This window comes from Rhinolophus ferrumequinum, chromosome 23, assembly GCF_004115265.2.
Source record: "Rhinolophus ferrumequinum isolate MPI-CBG mRhiFer1 chromosome 23, mRhiFer1_v1.p, whole genome shotgun sequence".
NCBI lineage: Eukaryota > Metazoa > Chordata > Mammalia > Chiroptera > Rhinolophidae > Rhinolophus > Rhinolophus ferrumequinum.
In genome coordinates this window covers 39,982,384-39,997,705 of record NC_046306.1, presented here as the reverse complement: position 1 = coordinate 39,997,705, position 15,322 = coordinate 39,982,384, and the positions used below count along the sequence as shown (strand labels likewise).

The window sequence follows — 15,322 nt, the reverse complement described above, 5'->3', positions numbered from 1 at the left end:
CAGTCGCTGGTGGTCAGTTGGCCGCACACAGCAGCTCACAGCAGTTCTCTCCAGCTGTCAGCCACTCACGGTGGCTGCCAGCCACTCATGGCAGCACACGGTAGCCCATGGTAGCACACAACACCCACAGCAGCTCACGGCAGCTCATGCCAAGCTCCGGCTGCTCACAGTAGCTCAGCTCCAGAGAGAACCGTTGTTCACAATCTTAGCTGTAGAGGGCACAGCTCAACGGCCCATGTGGGAATCGAACCGGCGACCTTGGCATTAGGAGCACGGTGCTCCAATGACCTGAGCCATCGGGCCAGCCATGATTATTTTTATATTCATTACATGTTGACGTAGTATTTTAGATATAGGTTAAAAAAATACCTGGGTGCCAAAACTATGTATACACATTTTAAGAGAAGTTATCTATGTATTACTTTTCGAAGTTGAATTGAATTACAGTAGCAATGTGTATTGTAGTATGACATTCACTCAAAAGATGGCATTAATCAAATGAGTGCTAGCATCACCATGCAACAGGCAGTACAGTCAAAGAAAATGGTGGAAGCACAGTTCTCATTTGAGGAGCGCAAGACCATTTTGAAGTGATATTTGAAATGCATGAACGTTGTGGAAGTACAGTGACAATGGAGGCGTGTGTATGCAGCAGAACCTCCAACATGCCTAACAATTGCACGCATTCGTGATAAGTTTGAGACACATGGTGTTGTGTGTGATGTGCACAAGGGAAGATTCGGGAGGCCTCGCACAGCAAGTAATCCTGCTGCTACTGCTCTGGTATTGGAAGAAGTTTACACGCTTGCCACAGAAGTCTACCAAACAGTGTTCGCCGTAATCAGAAGGGTCTGGGCACTGATGGTAACCACTTTGAACACCTCTTGTAATTGTAAAAGTCAAATGTGACTCGTATTCATCTTTTGTCATTGGCATATATTGAGCATTACAATTTGAAAACAGATTCTTCCTTTCTTAAAATGTGTATACATTTTTTTGCATGCTCTGTATATTATTAAAATAGATTATGTATGTATATTATTAAAATTAATTAAAATCGATTTTACTTTTGTGGCTACTAGAACACATAAAATGACATCTGTGGCTTACTTCTATTATGGTACAGCACTGCTTATGCCTGTCCAGCTGTAAGTGTCTAGGAAGAACTTATTTATGGAAAACAAAAGACACGCTCAAATACTGATGTCAGGTACGCTTTACAACATTATTATGAATAATTATCAATATGTCAATAACTCTAACCAAATCTCTAATTGCTAGTTTGTTTCCACTGAAGGGTGCTTAGTACTGTCCTGGTCGTAGACTGGGACATGGTGCCTCCTGGACGCTTGGCATGGGATATGATGCCTATTCCCTGTTCAGGGGTCGTGCTGGGAAATCAAGGGAGCAACGCTCATATCTATGACTTTTAAGCATCCACAGGTCCATGTAAGGATTTGTTCAATGAAATTATTGACTAAAATGTGATTTTGGTTTTATCCATTATTTTTCAAGCTCCTGCCATCTCTATCGGCTGTCACACAACAGTGAACTGCTGTCCTGGGCTGTGCATGCAGAAAAATGTCTCTCCACACAAAGAACAGTCTGAAAACTCACATGCCAAAATCACTGAGGCCCAAGATGTGTAGTGGTGCCAGTTCTGGATGATTGGAAACTTGCTGCAGGCAGAACTTGTGAGAGCGGAGTAACTTTCAAACGCCGAGGATAAACTGGTAGTTAAAGGAAGTTAGTTGGGGTAAACTGAATCATCACCTGGTTTATCTAGTTTGTAGAGTCAGATTTTAGCAACTAGGTGTTTTCAAAGTGAGTCCTACCTCTATTCTTTATGATGCCAGAGAGCTCTATTTTGGCTTCTCTGCACCATAATCACAGGCTTTCTGTTTCTAAGGACAGACGTCATGCACCTGTTATCCATGCAAATGAACAGATGAGGATTTCTCAAAGTGAGCATCTGCTGCTGAGCTGAGCCCGGGAACACCCCAGCTGGTTGGTGAGCCCAGGCTCAGGGCATCCCCCCACAGAATGAGCAGTTTGAAGGCACAAGAGAGCAGGGGCCCTGTAGTCAAAACACACTGTCTTCCTGGTTAGTTAAGACCAACTGTTACCCTGTCCATGAGGCAAAGGAAGGCAGGAAGTAGGCACTCAGAAAGAGGAAACTGTACCAACTTGCAGGCTGGCAAGGGTAGGCTTGCCCAGGCATTACTGAGAGAAATGAGAATTATTGAGTAGACAATTGGTCCTGGTCCAACTGGTCCTTTCTGGCATTGTTCTCTGCTATGAGAAGTTGCTCCTCGGGGTCAGGAATATGGCAAGAAAAGGACAAAAACCTCCTGACAAAGCTCAAGTTATTAGTTAAAGTTTACTTCCTGGCACTACGCTGAGGCCACAGCTAGGCTTTCATACACATTTCTATCACAATTTTTTCTTCAAACAAAAGTAAAGATAGAAACCAGCTCAGCCCATAGGAGCTCTGCTGTCAGTGGATAAAGTGGGTGTACGCCAGCCTGGAAGGGTAGCTGGGGACCAGATGGGGTGAGGTGGAAGGTGAGGGAGAAGAGGAAGGATAGGCAAAGCCTGGAGTCTAGGCATTGGCAGGTTTGAGCCTCAGGAGCAGACCCACGATGACACAACGGCAGGACTAATAGAGGAAGAGTTCAGGAGAAGGTGGAAGCACAGCCTGAAAGTCCTTGAGTGTCAAAGCAAAGCGTGCAGACCTGGTGCTGGACACAGCATGGAGCCAGTGTCTGCAAGCAGGTAACATGGATGGATGGAATGGTTTGTGAGAAAATAAACAAATGGTGATGCAGATGGATGACGAGCATCATCTGTAGTGCTCACAAATGAAAGCATGAGAACCTAAGTCGGGAGGTGGATGAAACAAAGGGAAGAAGGGCGTAAGTTCTGGAGACTTGAGGGGGATTTACCAGCACTGGGTGCCTGGATGGGGTTAGGGGTGGGGTGGTTTGGAGGAAGCTGTGGAATTCAGGAAAAAAATGGATCAAAGATGACTTTGAGCTTCTCTGCCCCTGTGTAGGACCACTTAGAACTTCACCAGCCTAGACAATGTTTTTCTCACATAATCGCTTTCACATAACACTACCTTGAAATCTGATACCGCGTTTCCCCAAAAATAAGACCTAGCCGGACAATCAGCTCTATCTAATGTGTCTTTTGGAGCAAAAATTAATATAAGACCCGGTCTTATTTTACTATAAATAAGTAGTAAAATAAGACCTGGTCTTATGTAATATAGTAAAATAAGACTGGGTCTTATGTAATAATATAATATAATATAATATAATATAATATAATATAATATAATACTGGGTCTTATATTAATTTTTGCTCCAAAAGACACACTAGAGCTGATTGTCCGGCGAGGTCTTATTTTCGGGGAAACAGGCTAGCAATAGGTGTCCACAGCTGTTACTTAAGGACAAATAACTTTGGCTGCTTTGTCTCGGGTATCACAGGCTTCTCCCATGTGTTTTCACACAGACCTTGTAGCGCAGGAAGATACTATTTCTCACAGGTGGTTGAGTTAATTAACAATGGCTCTGGAAAGGACTTTGGAAAACATGTTTGTCCAGCATAGGATTTCTGTGGCCAGGATTCCAGGATGTGATCCATACGAACCATGGGGCATTCTCAATTACCCCAGAATGCTCAATCAGTGCATTATTCATGACTCTCATGTCCTGCCACTTATCTGAGTCATTTCCCTGAGCCAGAACAGATGTGAAGCCATAAATCAAGGCTTGCTACTAGTAGTTAGCAACTTTGGTTTAAATACACAAACTGGACAGGGGAAGATAACAATGAAAAAGAAGTCCAATGATCGCCTTCAATTATCTATGCTTTACACAAAAATCACATGAGCCCAAATAACCAAGAAAGGTATAATAAGTATTTGAAATTCAGCTATAAGCCAAGAATATAACCAAGAATTTTCATGCTGTATGAAATTGCCCTATCTGGTTATAAAGCACTGCTGGTGATGTGGAGAACAGCATTGTGTAAGAGTCATTCTGAAATTTAGCCTTATCTACCTCCCTAGATAATACGGAGTTAATTTCAGCTCGCAAATCAAAGGCTACTTCCTCAGGAAAGATTTCTCTGGAAACCCACGTTACATCATATATTCTCAAAGCCCCTTTTACTTCTCATGCAAAACTGTATTTTCTCTTATCATTTATTACTATGGGTTTAGTGTGTGATTATTTGATTAATGTCTTTCTTTGCTACCAGACTGAAAACTCCATGAGGTCAGGATGGCTTCTGGTTTTTCTCCCCCCGGTGCCTATTTGATTACAGGTGCTCAATATTTAGGCGCATAGGCTTATAGAAATAAAATCATAAGGAGTAAATGAAGGCCCATTGGGTCCCGGAATGTGCTGAATGACAAGCCATCTCAACAACTGCACACCAGCATTTTTAAAACAAACCTCTAGAGAGTCAGTATTAAATGTTGAGAGGGCAGTTTATGTCATTCTTACAGATACCATGTTTCCCCCAAAATAAGACCTAGCCAGACAATCAGCTTTGGAGCAAAAATTAATATAAGACCCGGTCTTTTAAAAAAATTTTCCCTCCCTTTTTCCACCTCTCCCTTCCCTCCACTCCAGTTCAAGCTGTTGTTTTCTCAGTCTAGTTATGTAGGACACAGCTCTCTGGCCCGTGCTGGTATTAAGGGCCTTGTGCTCCCCACCCTGCTGAGGCAGTCAGTCGCCAGTAGGCTGCTCACAGCAGCTCACGGCAGCTCACGCCGGCTGCCGGCCACTCACACTGGCCACCGGCCGCTCCTGGCAGCACAGCAGCCTGCCACAGCACACAGCACCCTGTGCCAGCTCATGCCAACCTCCGGCTGCTCACAGCAGCCCAGCTCCAGGGAGAGCCGTTGTCCACAATCTTAGCTGTAGAGGGCGCAGCTCACTGGCCCACGTGGGAACGCGTGACCTTGGCGTTAGGAGCACGGCGCTTCAACCACCTGAGCCACGGGGCTGGCCGAGACCCAGTCTTATTATAATATAAGACTATAATATAAGACCAGGTGTTATATTAATTTTTGCTCCAAAAGACGCATTAGAGCTGATTGTCTGGCTATGTCTTATTTTCGGAGAAACATGGTAACTACATGCCTAAATATTGAAATATTTAATAATAATATTTATTTTTTAAATTATGTTAATATTATACCATAATAATAATTATGTATTTCCATAGTAAAGATTAACAATGTCTATAAAGAAGAGGAAAGAAAGATGCACAGTTGACCCTTGACATGGGTTGGGGGCATCGACCCCCAAGCAATCAAAAATCTTTCACATACAAAACAACTATTATTGAGAACCGCCTAAAATCAAGCTGAACTGAAGCCTTTCAACTAAGGACGTGCAGTAGAAGCCACTTCCAGATTGATAGGAAGGTCAGAGACGCGGTGCGGGCTGGTCCCACACCTGGGTGTGACTATTAAAGATCAGGAGGGCTATTTCGGCTATGGAGGGACCCCCTATCCTTTAAAGGAGCAAGAGATACCAGCCCCACCCCAGCCCAGGGTTCCAGTGCTGGGGAGAGAAGTGCCCATAATTTTTGGTTGTGAAAAACAGTGGAGACTGTGACTGAGTGAGACAGTGCGGCTGCACTCACAGGCGCTCCTCTTAAAGGGACTGCACGCAGACTTTCCCACCAACAGAATCACTTGCTCTGAGCTCCAGTGACGGGGCAGCAGCTGGAAAGGAAGTAGGGGTATACGGTGGGGAACTAGGTTGTCTGGCTTGGGACGGAGGCTGGAGAGGCGGCTTCCTCCTGGACAGGGGGAGCTGGCAGAGGCCATTGTTTCTTCCTTGAGTCCTCCCCCTTCCTGGAGCATGAACACAGGCAGTTGCCATTTTTGTGTCTCCGCTGTTTGCTCGCCCTGCCCTGGTGATTTGAGACTTGGCCCCGCCCAACTTTCAGGCATAGCCAGGCTGCATCCAGTGGTTTCTTCATGCAGGCCACCTACATTGGCTCAAGCTGCACTTTCCTAGGATCTCTCAAAGACTCGCGGAACCCAGACAAGCAGCATCTGACTTGAGCGTGTCCTGTACCTCTGGCTGAGCAGCCGTAAGCCGGCACTAGTGGCAGCCAGCTTTGGTTCACATCTTGGCCTCTCAAAGGCGCTTCCAAGCACAGCACAGGCCATCTGCGGATTTCTTTCTGACTTTCCCTAGGTGGCCCCGGGTGGGGCACGGGCTGTGGCCTAAGTAGACCTACAGTGGATCCCCTCCAAGGTGGTCCTGGGACTGGTGCCCCCAGTGGTCAGCTTCAAAATGAGCTGGAGCATCAACTAGCCATCTCCAAGTATGACACACCCAGTGGGCAGATTGGGGAGGCACTAGAGTCCTGCTGAAGCTAATCCTGCTCCATAGGGTCAGCACCTGCACAACAACTCTTCCACTGTAGTCAAGGCCAGTCCTTACAACCAGTGAGCCCAAGTGGTCAGTCCCTCCCATTCATGTGCAGTTATCAACCAAGGCTAAACTACAAGAGGAGGGCACACACAACCCACACAAGGGACACACCTGGAGCATGTGGCTCAGGTGACCAGAAAGACTGTGCCACTGAACCCCACAGCACACCTACTCCATAAGCCCACTCTACTAAGACCAGAAGACATAGCAGCTTTACCTAATACATGAAAACAAACACAGGGAGGCAGCCAAAATGGGGAGACAAAGAAACATATTCCAAATGAAAGTACAGAACAAAGCTCCAAAAAAACCAAACCAAAACAAAACAAAACAACAAAAAAATAAAAAACTAAGCTAAATGGAGGTAAGCAATCTCTCAGACGCAGAGTTCCAAACACTGGCTATAAGAATGCTCAGTGATCTCAGGGAGAACTTCATCAGAGAGATCGGAAGCATAAAAATTGATATGGAAACCACAAAAAAGAACCAGTCAGAAATAAAGGATACAATAATGGAAACTAAGAATATATTATAGGGAATCAACAGTAGATTAGATGAAGCAGAGGATCCAACCAGTGATGTAGAAGATAAGGTAGCAGAAAACACCCAACCAGAATAGCAAAAAGGAAAAAGAATCCAAAAATTTGAGGAGAGTTTAAAGGGCTTCTGGGACAATATCAAGCATACCAACATTCACATTGTAGGGGTACCAGAAGGAGAAGAGAAAGAACAAGGAATTGAAAATCTATTTGAAGAAATAATGACAGAAAACTTCCCTAACCTGGTGAAGGAAATGGACATACAAGCCCAGGAAGCACAGAGAGTCCCAAACAAGATGAACCCAAAGAGGCCCATACCTAGACACATCATAATTAAAATGCCAAAGGTTAAAGACAAAGAGAATCTTAAAAGCAGCAAGAGAAAAGCAGTTAGTTACCTACAAGGGAGCCCCCACAAGACTGTCAGCTGATTTCTCAACAGAAACTTTGAAGGCAAGAAGGGAGTGGCAGGAAATATTCCAAGTGATGAAAAGCACGACATACAACCAAGATTGCTCTACCCAGTAAGGCTGTCATTTAGAATTGAAGGACAGATAAGGAGCTTCCAGACAAGAAAAAACTGAAGGAGTTCATCACCATCAAACCAGTATTACAAAGAATCTTAGAGGGCCTTCTTTAAATGGGAGGGGGGATTAAGGATGGGCAAATGGGGAAGGGATTAAGGAAAACAAATTGGTTGTTATACAGTAGTCATGGGGCTGTATAAGCAATATAGTATAAGTAACAGGGTATAGCATAATATAGTCAATAATATTGTAATAAGTAGGTATGGTGTCATATAGGTACTAGATCTATCAGGGTGATAGATGGGAATGGGGTTGGGTTCAGGGTGAAAAAGGTTAAGGCATTAAGACATATAAATTGATAGTTAATATAGTATGGGGAATATAATCAACAATGTTGTAAAGATCATGTAAGGTGTCAGACGGTTACTGGACTTATTTGGGGATCATGTCATAGACTGTGTAGTTGCCTGACCAATGCACTATACACCTGAAGAGCTGAAGTAGAATAATATTCAATGTCAACTATAACTAAATATACAGGTATATGTAATCACGGGATGTGGAGTACAACATAGGGAAGATAGTCGATGGTATTGTAACAGCTATATAAGATGTCAGAGGGGTAGGAGTTTGGGGGGTGGGTTATCACTTTATGAGGGGTTTAAATGTCTAACTATTATGTTGTTTTGTACACCTGAAACTAATTTAAAAATACATATTTCGTATAACTTTTGACTCTACAGTTGGCCCTTGGCATCCACAGATTCAGCCAACCTCAGATGGAAAACAGTATTTTCGATCCACAGTTGGAAAATCCCTGGATACAAAGGGCTGGCTATATTTAGTGAAAAAAATCCACATATAATTGGACCCATGCAGTTCAAATCATGTTACAAAAGGGTCACTGTATATGGTAACTATATCATTTACACGAACATTTAACTTAAATAAATTTAAGCTCTGTAAAATGAAAACAAGACAGACAATACCAAGTTAAATAGTTAAGGCCACTTTGCCCACATTTTCCTCAAGGGCATTTGACTCAGGAGAGATGGAAAAGTAGAATTTGCCCTCAGCAGTTTTATACAGGCTTCTAAACTCTTGCCTGATTCATTCTTTCATAGGACATAGCCTAGAAATACAAATTAACTACATTTAACCTGCTGTTCAACTGAAAATGAAAAGAAAACAATTTTTTTCCCCAGGTCTGCAGAAAAAACTGGTTCCAACAAGGCCTCTTCCTAAAGGAAATTTCAAAGGCAATTTTGACTATACTCAATGTTCTCCTGTTGCTTTGACTTTAATAGCTAGCTAGTATGTAAGATTCAACCCTGCTGCACTTCCTGAGCATAAGTGGTAATTATGGACTAGCCAGTATTTAGACTGATGTAGGCAGTGCCATGGATTAAGGAAGGGGTTGGCTTCATCCCTTCTACCAGGATGAAATAAATATCTCAGCCTAAGACAGAATCCAGGAACGAGAGATGAGTCAGAAACCTGATGGGTCTAGTGCCTGGTCTGCAGGAGACTGGAGGAGCCCCTTGTCTGCTTCATGACAGAGGATGTTATATAGGTTTGATTCAAATTGAGTAAACTGATTGAGAATTGAGACTTATGTCCACATAGCTTAACTATTAGTACTGAGAATTCAGACCATTGTGTCAACATAACTACTAGGTGTAATCAAACAATAAGGTGAATGTTTAAATAAGAAAAAATAATTTATTACAGTAAAAGACACATTGCCATTAATCTCCCTCAAAATACTCCATCTTGCTTTGAACACTCTTACCCATCGTTCTTGCCACTTTCTGAAGTCCTCTTTAGTGAGTGTTTTTAGTTGCACTGTCATGGCTTGATGTCCTGAATCATTTTGTCTTTAGGGAAGAGCCAGAAGTAGCACGGTGCCAGAACCAATGAATAAGGTGGATAAGGACACACCATAATGTTTTTATTTGACAGAAATCACCATATACCAGAAGCAATGTGTGACACGGAGCATTGTCATGATGAAGAATGATTTATGGCACACTTTAAAACATACCTTCTCTCAACTGTTGCTCACACCGAACAGACTGCATCGAACAAGTTGAAACTTGCCACTCACTGTTACTAAGGTTCAATGCGCCGCTTCCTATATTGAAGATCCCTGCCTTTCTGCTGGATGGCACTCAGCAGCAGCATTCACTGTATTTTTTTATCACAACATAAAGGTTCTATGTCACACATCACTTCTGGTATGGCAATTTCTGTCAAATGAAAACATTACGGTGTGTCCTCATCCACCTTATTCAACAGATCTGGCACGTGCGACTTCTGGCTCTTCCCTAAAGGCAAAGTGACCAGGAAAGGTAAACATTTTGAATCAATTCAGGACATCGAGGCAGCCACGACAGCACAACTAAAGACACTCACGAAAGAGGACTTCCAGAACTGCTTCAGAAAGTGGCAAGAATGATGGGATAAGTGTGTTTGAAGCAAGGGGGAGTATTTTGAGGGGGATTAATGGCAGTGTATCTTTTACCATAATAATTTTTTTTTAAATTTAAACATTCACCTTAGTTTTTGATCACACCTCATATTTCTTCCAGGATATTCTTGCCCAGAAAGTTAAGGCTGTAAACCAATAAGCAACTTGTTTGCTGCAGTTAATTCCTATACAACAATCTGTCCTAAGCGAACAGTTTGTTCACCTGGGAAAACAGGTTGCTTATCAATAATGGTTTACTCACTAAAACTCAAGAACACTTGTCTTGTTGTATCCATCAATCCTGAACTATTATGTCACAAACTTTGCTGAAATCCAATCACTTCTGTGCTTTGAAAAACACAGCTTAAAGGACTTGGACCTAGACCTCTAAACCCTACAGATACTCCTCTCAACCTCCTCTTGCTTAGATAACAACAGGACTGTGTCCTGGCAACGTCCTCACTTACCCAGTCAGCTACTGAACTTAGCTTTCCTTTACGAACAGGCTCTTCTGATGGATTTTTTGGAGTCCATAACTGACACAAAAAATCAGGTTTAGTCTTTTGGAAACAGGAAGCATTTAAATACAAGTTAATACATACTTCCAACCCACCCAGGTAGAGAAATTAGTGAAATTGTCAGTTTTCCTCCTTAATAAAGTAAAGAGGTCTCTATATCATTCCTCCTTTGAGGAATGATTTGGTGTTTGAACATCTGCCTATGACACATTTCAAATGTACACTTTACCTTCATTTTTCTACTCTTTTACATGATTCTGTATTTTCCAAATTTTCTACAATGAGTATGCATTATTTTGAGGGTGGGTGAAAGAACACAGAGCAAAAGTCATAGATGGAAATTATTCCCCAGTGTAAATTGCAAATGATCCCCAAGTCTTAATTTAAGACACACATATATACACACAGTATATAAAATGCCCATTTAGAATCTTAGCTAGTAAGGTAATTTTAGCCCATCAACATCAATATGCATATTGAAAAACTGTACAATTGTAGTGCTGCCTCGGTTCTCTCTTGCCTCATCATAAGAGACTTCTGGGGTGTTTGATAAAATATATCAGCAAATAACATTCGGTTAGTATAGGGTGAGGCCCAGGAATCTGTTTTTTGTTTTGTTTTTTAAATGAGCACTTCCTTCAGTGATTCATACAACTGAGCAAAGTGTAAAACACAGGGCCAACAGCACTGATTCACTGGAATGCAAAGTCCAACTTCCATCGTAAAACCATCCAGCTGGAAAAGGAAGGGCTGAGCCGTTGACAAATAAAGATTGCCTGAACTGTCTTAGGGTGGCATCTCTCTGTGCCTGGGTTCTGGGCCTGTCTGGAAGCACTAACTCACAAAAGCCCCAACCTACTCTCAAACCTGGTAACAGCTCACAGCTGGACTCAGGAAAGCTCCCACAGCCAGAGCTGGCTTAGAGTGCAGGCTTCCCCTGCAGCTCCGGAGCGCCTTCAGCTCCCAATGCAGCCCAGGAAAGGGCTGCCACTTAGTGATCCCAACCAAGCCTTCTTTTTACCTTAAAGAAACTTCCTCGCTTGTCCAGACTGCGTGTACCCATGGTCCAAGCTGACGTTTCCTCCAGTGAGGCTCTACTGCATGCCTGGGACTCCTGAAGGTAGAGACATTTTTAATGGTTAGCCCAGCCTGTAGGAAATTCCTTTCTAAGCCACAGAACACTCACAACAACAGTCCTGCCAAGATCTTTTTCCGTCAACAACACAGTGCCATTTATTTCCCACCAAAGCCCTTCCATCTCCTTTCAGGCTGATTTCCTGCCTCAGACAGCACAGTTCCTAGACTATGCCCCACCTCACTGTCCCACCTCCCGCTTCTCCAGCTGACACAGGTCTCTGATTGCTTTGTGTTTGCTTGACCTCACACTCAAGTCCTAAAGGGACCAATATTAGATATCACCATAATCTGCTCCAAAGGTTATTCAGTTAATGTTGCTGGTCACAGACGGACAGCGGAAGAATGAGGCGATGCATGTCCCAGGAAATCCTGCTGGAATGGGATGAGGTCATCCTTAGCTCTATTAGCCCTCTCCCCCAGGCAAGGTCAACACAAGGGCACTGGGAATTAATCCTTCTCTTTCCTTTTCAGAAATCAAAGATTGGAATGAAATCCTGTGTCGCTGTTTACAGAGGTCAGTTTGTGTAAGAAACAGATGTAAACAGTTTTATGATAACCTGGAGGGAAATTTAAAGGCATGATATGATTCTGAATCATAACCCTAGCTCTTGGAGCTTGGAATTTCCCTCATTCAAGCATCAAAATCCAATACCTTTCCCTCTTGGTCACAAAGCCTTCCATGTAAGTAAAACACATACATACCTAGGCAGCTGGCCATGCCTGGCCAGCATGCACTGAGAAGACTTGGGGAGTGTCCCCAAACCTTCCTTACCCAGTGAGGCTGGACCAGCAGTAATTATAAAACTGCCCTCCCACTCACGATCCCTTCTGCTCACCACAACACAAGATGTAGCTGGTCCTAACTCCAACGCATACAGTGGAAGGACAATAAAGGAAATATTCAATGAAAATATCTCGAGCCACATTAAGGATTATTAAAAGGGGTTCAGCTGCGTGGGTGGAGTGGGGAGACACCGAAGCTACGGAAGCCAGAGCTAGTTTGCTGAGGCTTTTTCATTATTAGCTGGGGGACAGAGCCAGCAGCACCAAAGGGATGGTTCAACAAGTGGAAAAACATAATTATTTTGTTGAGAACTACACATGCGTGAGTGAGCAACTCTTTTTCAAGAGAGACTCATTTCGACTCCAAGATTTGCCTCTCCATTCACATTCATGGTGGGCTGCACAACCTGTGGGATCCCATCTAGGAAAAAATAATAATGCAGCGAACACCTACCCCTCCTTTTGGAACCTTCACCTATTTTAGTCATTTCTCCATCACTCGGTCACTTTAAAGGTTCAGAGTTGTCTTCCCTGAGTTTCTTTCCACTTGTAATCCCTTTGGATGAAGGCCAGTTTCCAAAAACGTCCTCAGTAGACTGGTGAGCTTTGCACTGCAATTCTGCTGACTCCAGAGGTTCAGATTCTCGGGCTCAGCCACTTAATGGAGTCCCAGCTCCACAGCCTTTGAAGTTCATCACTTATTAACAAAACCCACAGATTGGAGCGACTCCAGAAAGAAAACAGTGCTGTGTTCAGAACTAAGTGTGGAATGGGAGCCACTCTGTAACCTCGGGGAGCAAGTGATTAACTGTTTCAACCCAGAAGCACACAAATAAAAAAGTACACTTCTTGAAACCAAGCCTAATGTCTGTAATTCTTTTTCTTTCAGACTTTTTCTCGGCAAGGGATTTGACATCGCACAGCAGTTAAGGAATGGCTCAGCAAGAGCCAAGACTTCATTCCTCATCCAGACCTACGACTCTGTTCTGTTCAGAAATCTGCCGTATACAAACCCTGTCTGATGGGCCACGACAGGCAAGGAATTTTGCCTATAGCAGCAGAGCAGTTAGGATTCCAGCAGTTTACTAGTTCAATTAGCTGCCTGAAAAATGCATACGTGGACCTCAACTTGAGCAGTCCTCAATGAAACATGCAGTTTGGATTCTGCATGGAGCAGACAGATCCATCACATTTCTTCAAAAAGATGCAGGTCGCATCAACTCCTTCTTTAAGAGGCTACTCCAGGATGGAGATGTGAGCAGGTGATATGAACAGGCTGCCAAGTGTCGCAGCAGGTTCTTCCCACAGAAGAAACTCCAAATAGACAGCACATCATAGATTATTCTAGTTTTTAAAACTAAAATTCTTAAGCACACCAAAGAAGTTCTGGATTAGGGTCTTTCTTGTTGTAGCAAGAGTTTCCTTTCCAAACCATAACCTCTAACACCTTGGCTCAATATGAACAGAAATTGAATAGAATTTAAAAATTACCTCTTCCCATTCACGGTTACCACCTCTCCTTCCAGGGGTTACACCAGCAGAATCATCCTAAAACCACCTCAGTAACAGGCCAGGTACCGTAGTTTGAGAGGCTATATAATTCCTCCAGAGTTAAGACGGTGGAAGCTTGCTGCTTTCTGGGTTTCCTTGAAGGGTAAAGCGGATTCTTGAAAAATCAGCCCAGCGTGTTCAGTGGATCTTTCCAGATGCTAGCTAAAAGCTAGCAAAAAAAAAAAAAAAAAAAAAAAAGTCCTAATGGGACTAAAGGACACTGCAAACATTTTGGAGCTGCCAAGCCTCTTCAATAACACCACTGAAGGAATGTAAACGAAGCTGGTTGCTCCAGTCACTGAAGGACAAAGGCAGGAAGTGATTATTCCTCACTCTCCAGAAACACCAGGCTCTGCCACTTTAGACCTAGCTGTGGCTCCCCATGTGGCCCCAAAAGCCACAGCTGGGGTGAATATCTATCCTGAAATTTCAGCACAAAGGACTCCCTGAGTCATCCGGCCAGGCTTCAGGCTGCCTTGACTGCCGTGGAAAAAGACTGTTGAAGGTTGGCTTTCCAGCCCATTCTATAGAGAGCCACTGAGGACAGGCACTGAGGCTCCACTGCCTGGACTTTGGCTGCAGGCTGGCTGACGGGGATAGGAACACCGAGTGCCCAATATCCTGTTCACCGATCAGCGGAGCTGGGTTGAGTCACTGGCGCTCTTCCAGCTTTTGCTCTACCTGGCCATAGGCCAGATCTGGGCAACACAGCGGGTCTGAGATGTGCCATCCTCCTCTCCTCTTCTCCCCGCTCTTCGTCTCCTCTCCCCTTCCTCACCCTCCCCTCTCCGTGTCCACCCTCAATTTATTTAATCAAACCATAGCTTCCTATTTTATTTGCCTGAGATCACAAGTGCAAACCTACAAGAGAAGCAGCAGTAACACTTAAACGTGGGCATCCATCACTCATAAGTGCAATTTAAAAGAAATGTAGCTTATATAAGTCATGTGTTCTCATCTCCAAGCTGCTGTGAGAATTGCTACAAACGCATTCTCATCACTACCTTTTTGTTCTTCTTTCTAGCGAGGCAAACTGAACTTCAGTTCTTAGTAAACAAGATCTCATTACTATAATTACTTTACAGTCAAAGTGACCAAAGTAGGAGAAAGTGACTCACCCCTGGGGACCTGTCAGATCAAGGCCAATCCCAAGAAAGGCACTTCACTTTCTCACCTGAGGATGGCAAGTCCTCTCGCTTTCTGGTTTTTTTTTTTTTTTTTTTTTTGTCTTTAATAAGAGAGGTAGAAGCAAGGGGGGTGGCTCTGTGTCTGGATCCAGGACAGGTCTCTTAATATTTCCGTGATTCTCTTTGTATTACCACAGCTT

General features: G+C 43.5%; 1 protein-coding gene across 6 annotated transcripts in view; it reads right to left on the bottom strand.

Moving 5' to 3' along the window:
- Nucleotides 1-15,322, bottom strand: part of RIN2 (Ras and Rab interactor 2) — a 234,493-nt gene that overhangs the window by 109,392 nt on the left and 109,779 nt on the right. For 3 of the 6 annotated variants that reach the window (XM_033094664.1, XM_033094660.1, XM_033094663.1), the window contains one exon: nucleotides 11,546-11,638. In XM_033094664.1, the coding sequence (XP_032950555.1) occupies nucleotides 11,546-11,638 (93 nt within the window). Of the gene's footprint in view, nucleotides 1-11,545; nucleotides 11,639-11,710; nucleotides 11,803-13,935; nucleotides 14,156-15,322 lie in introns of those variants that run through there. The other 3 variants (XM_033094658.1, XM_033094665.1, XM_033094662.1) reach the window with 2 other exon arrangements.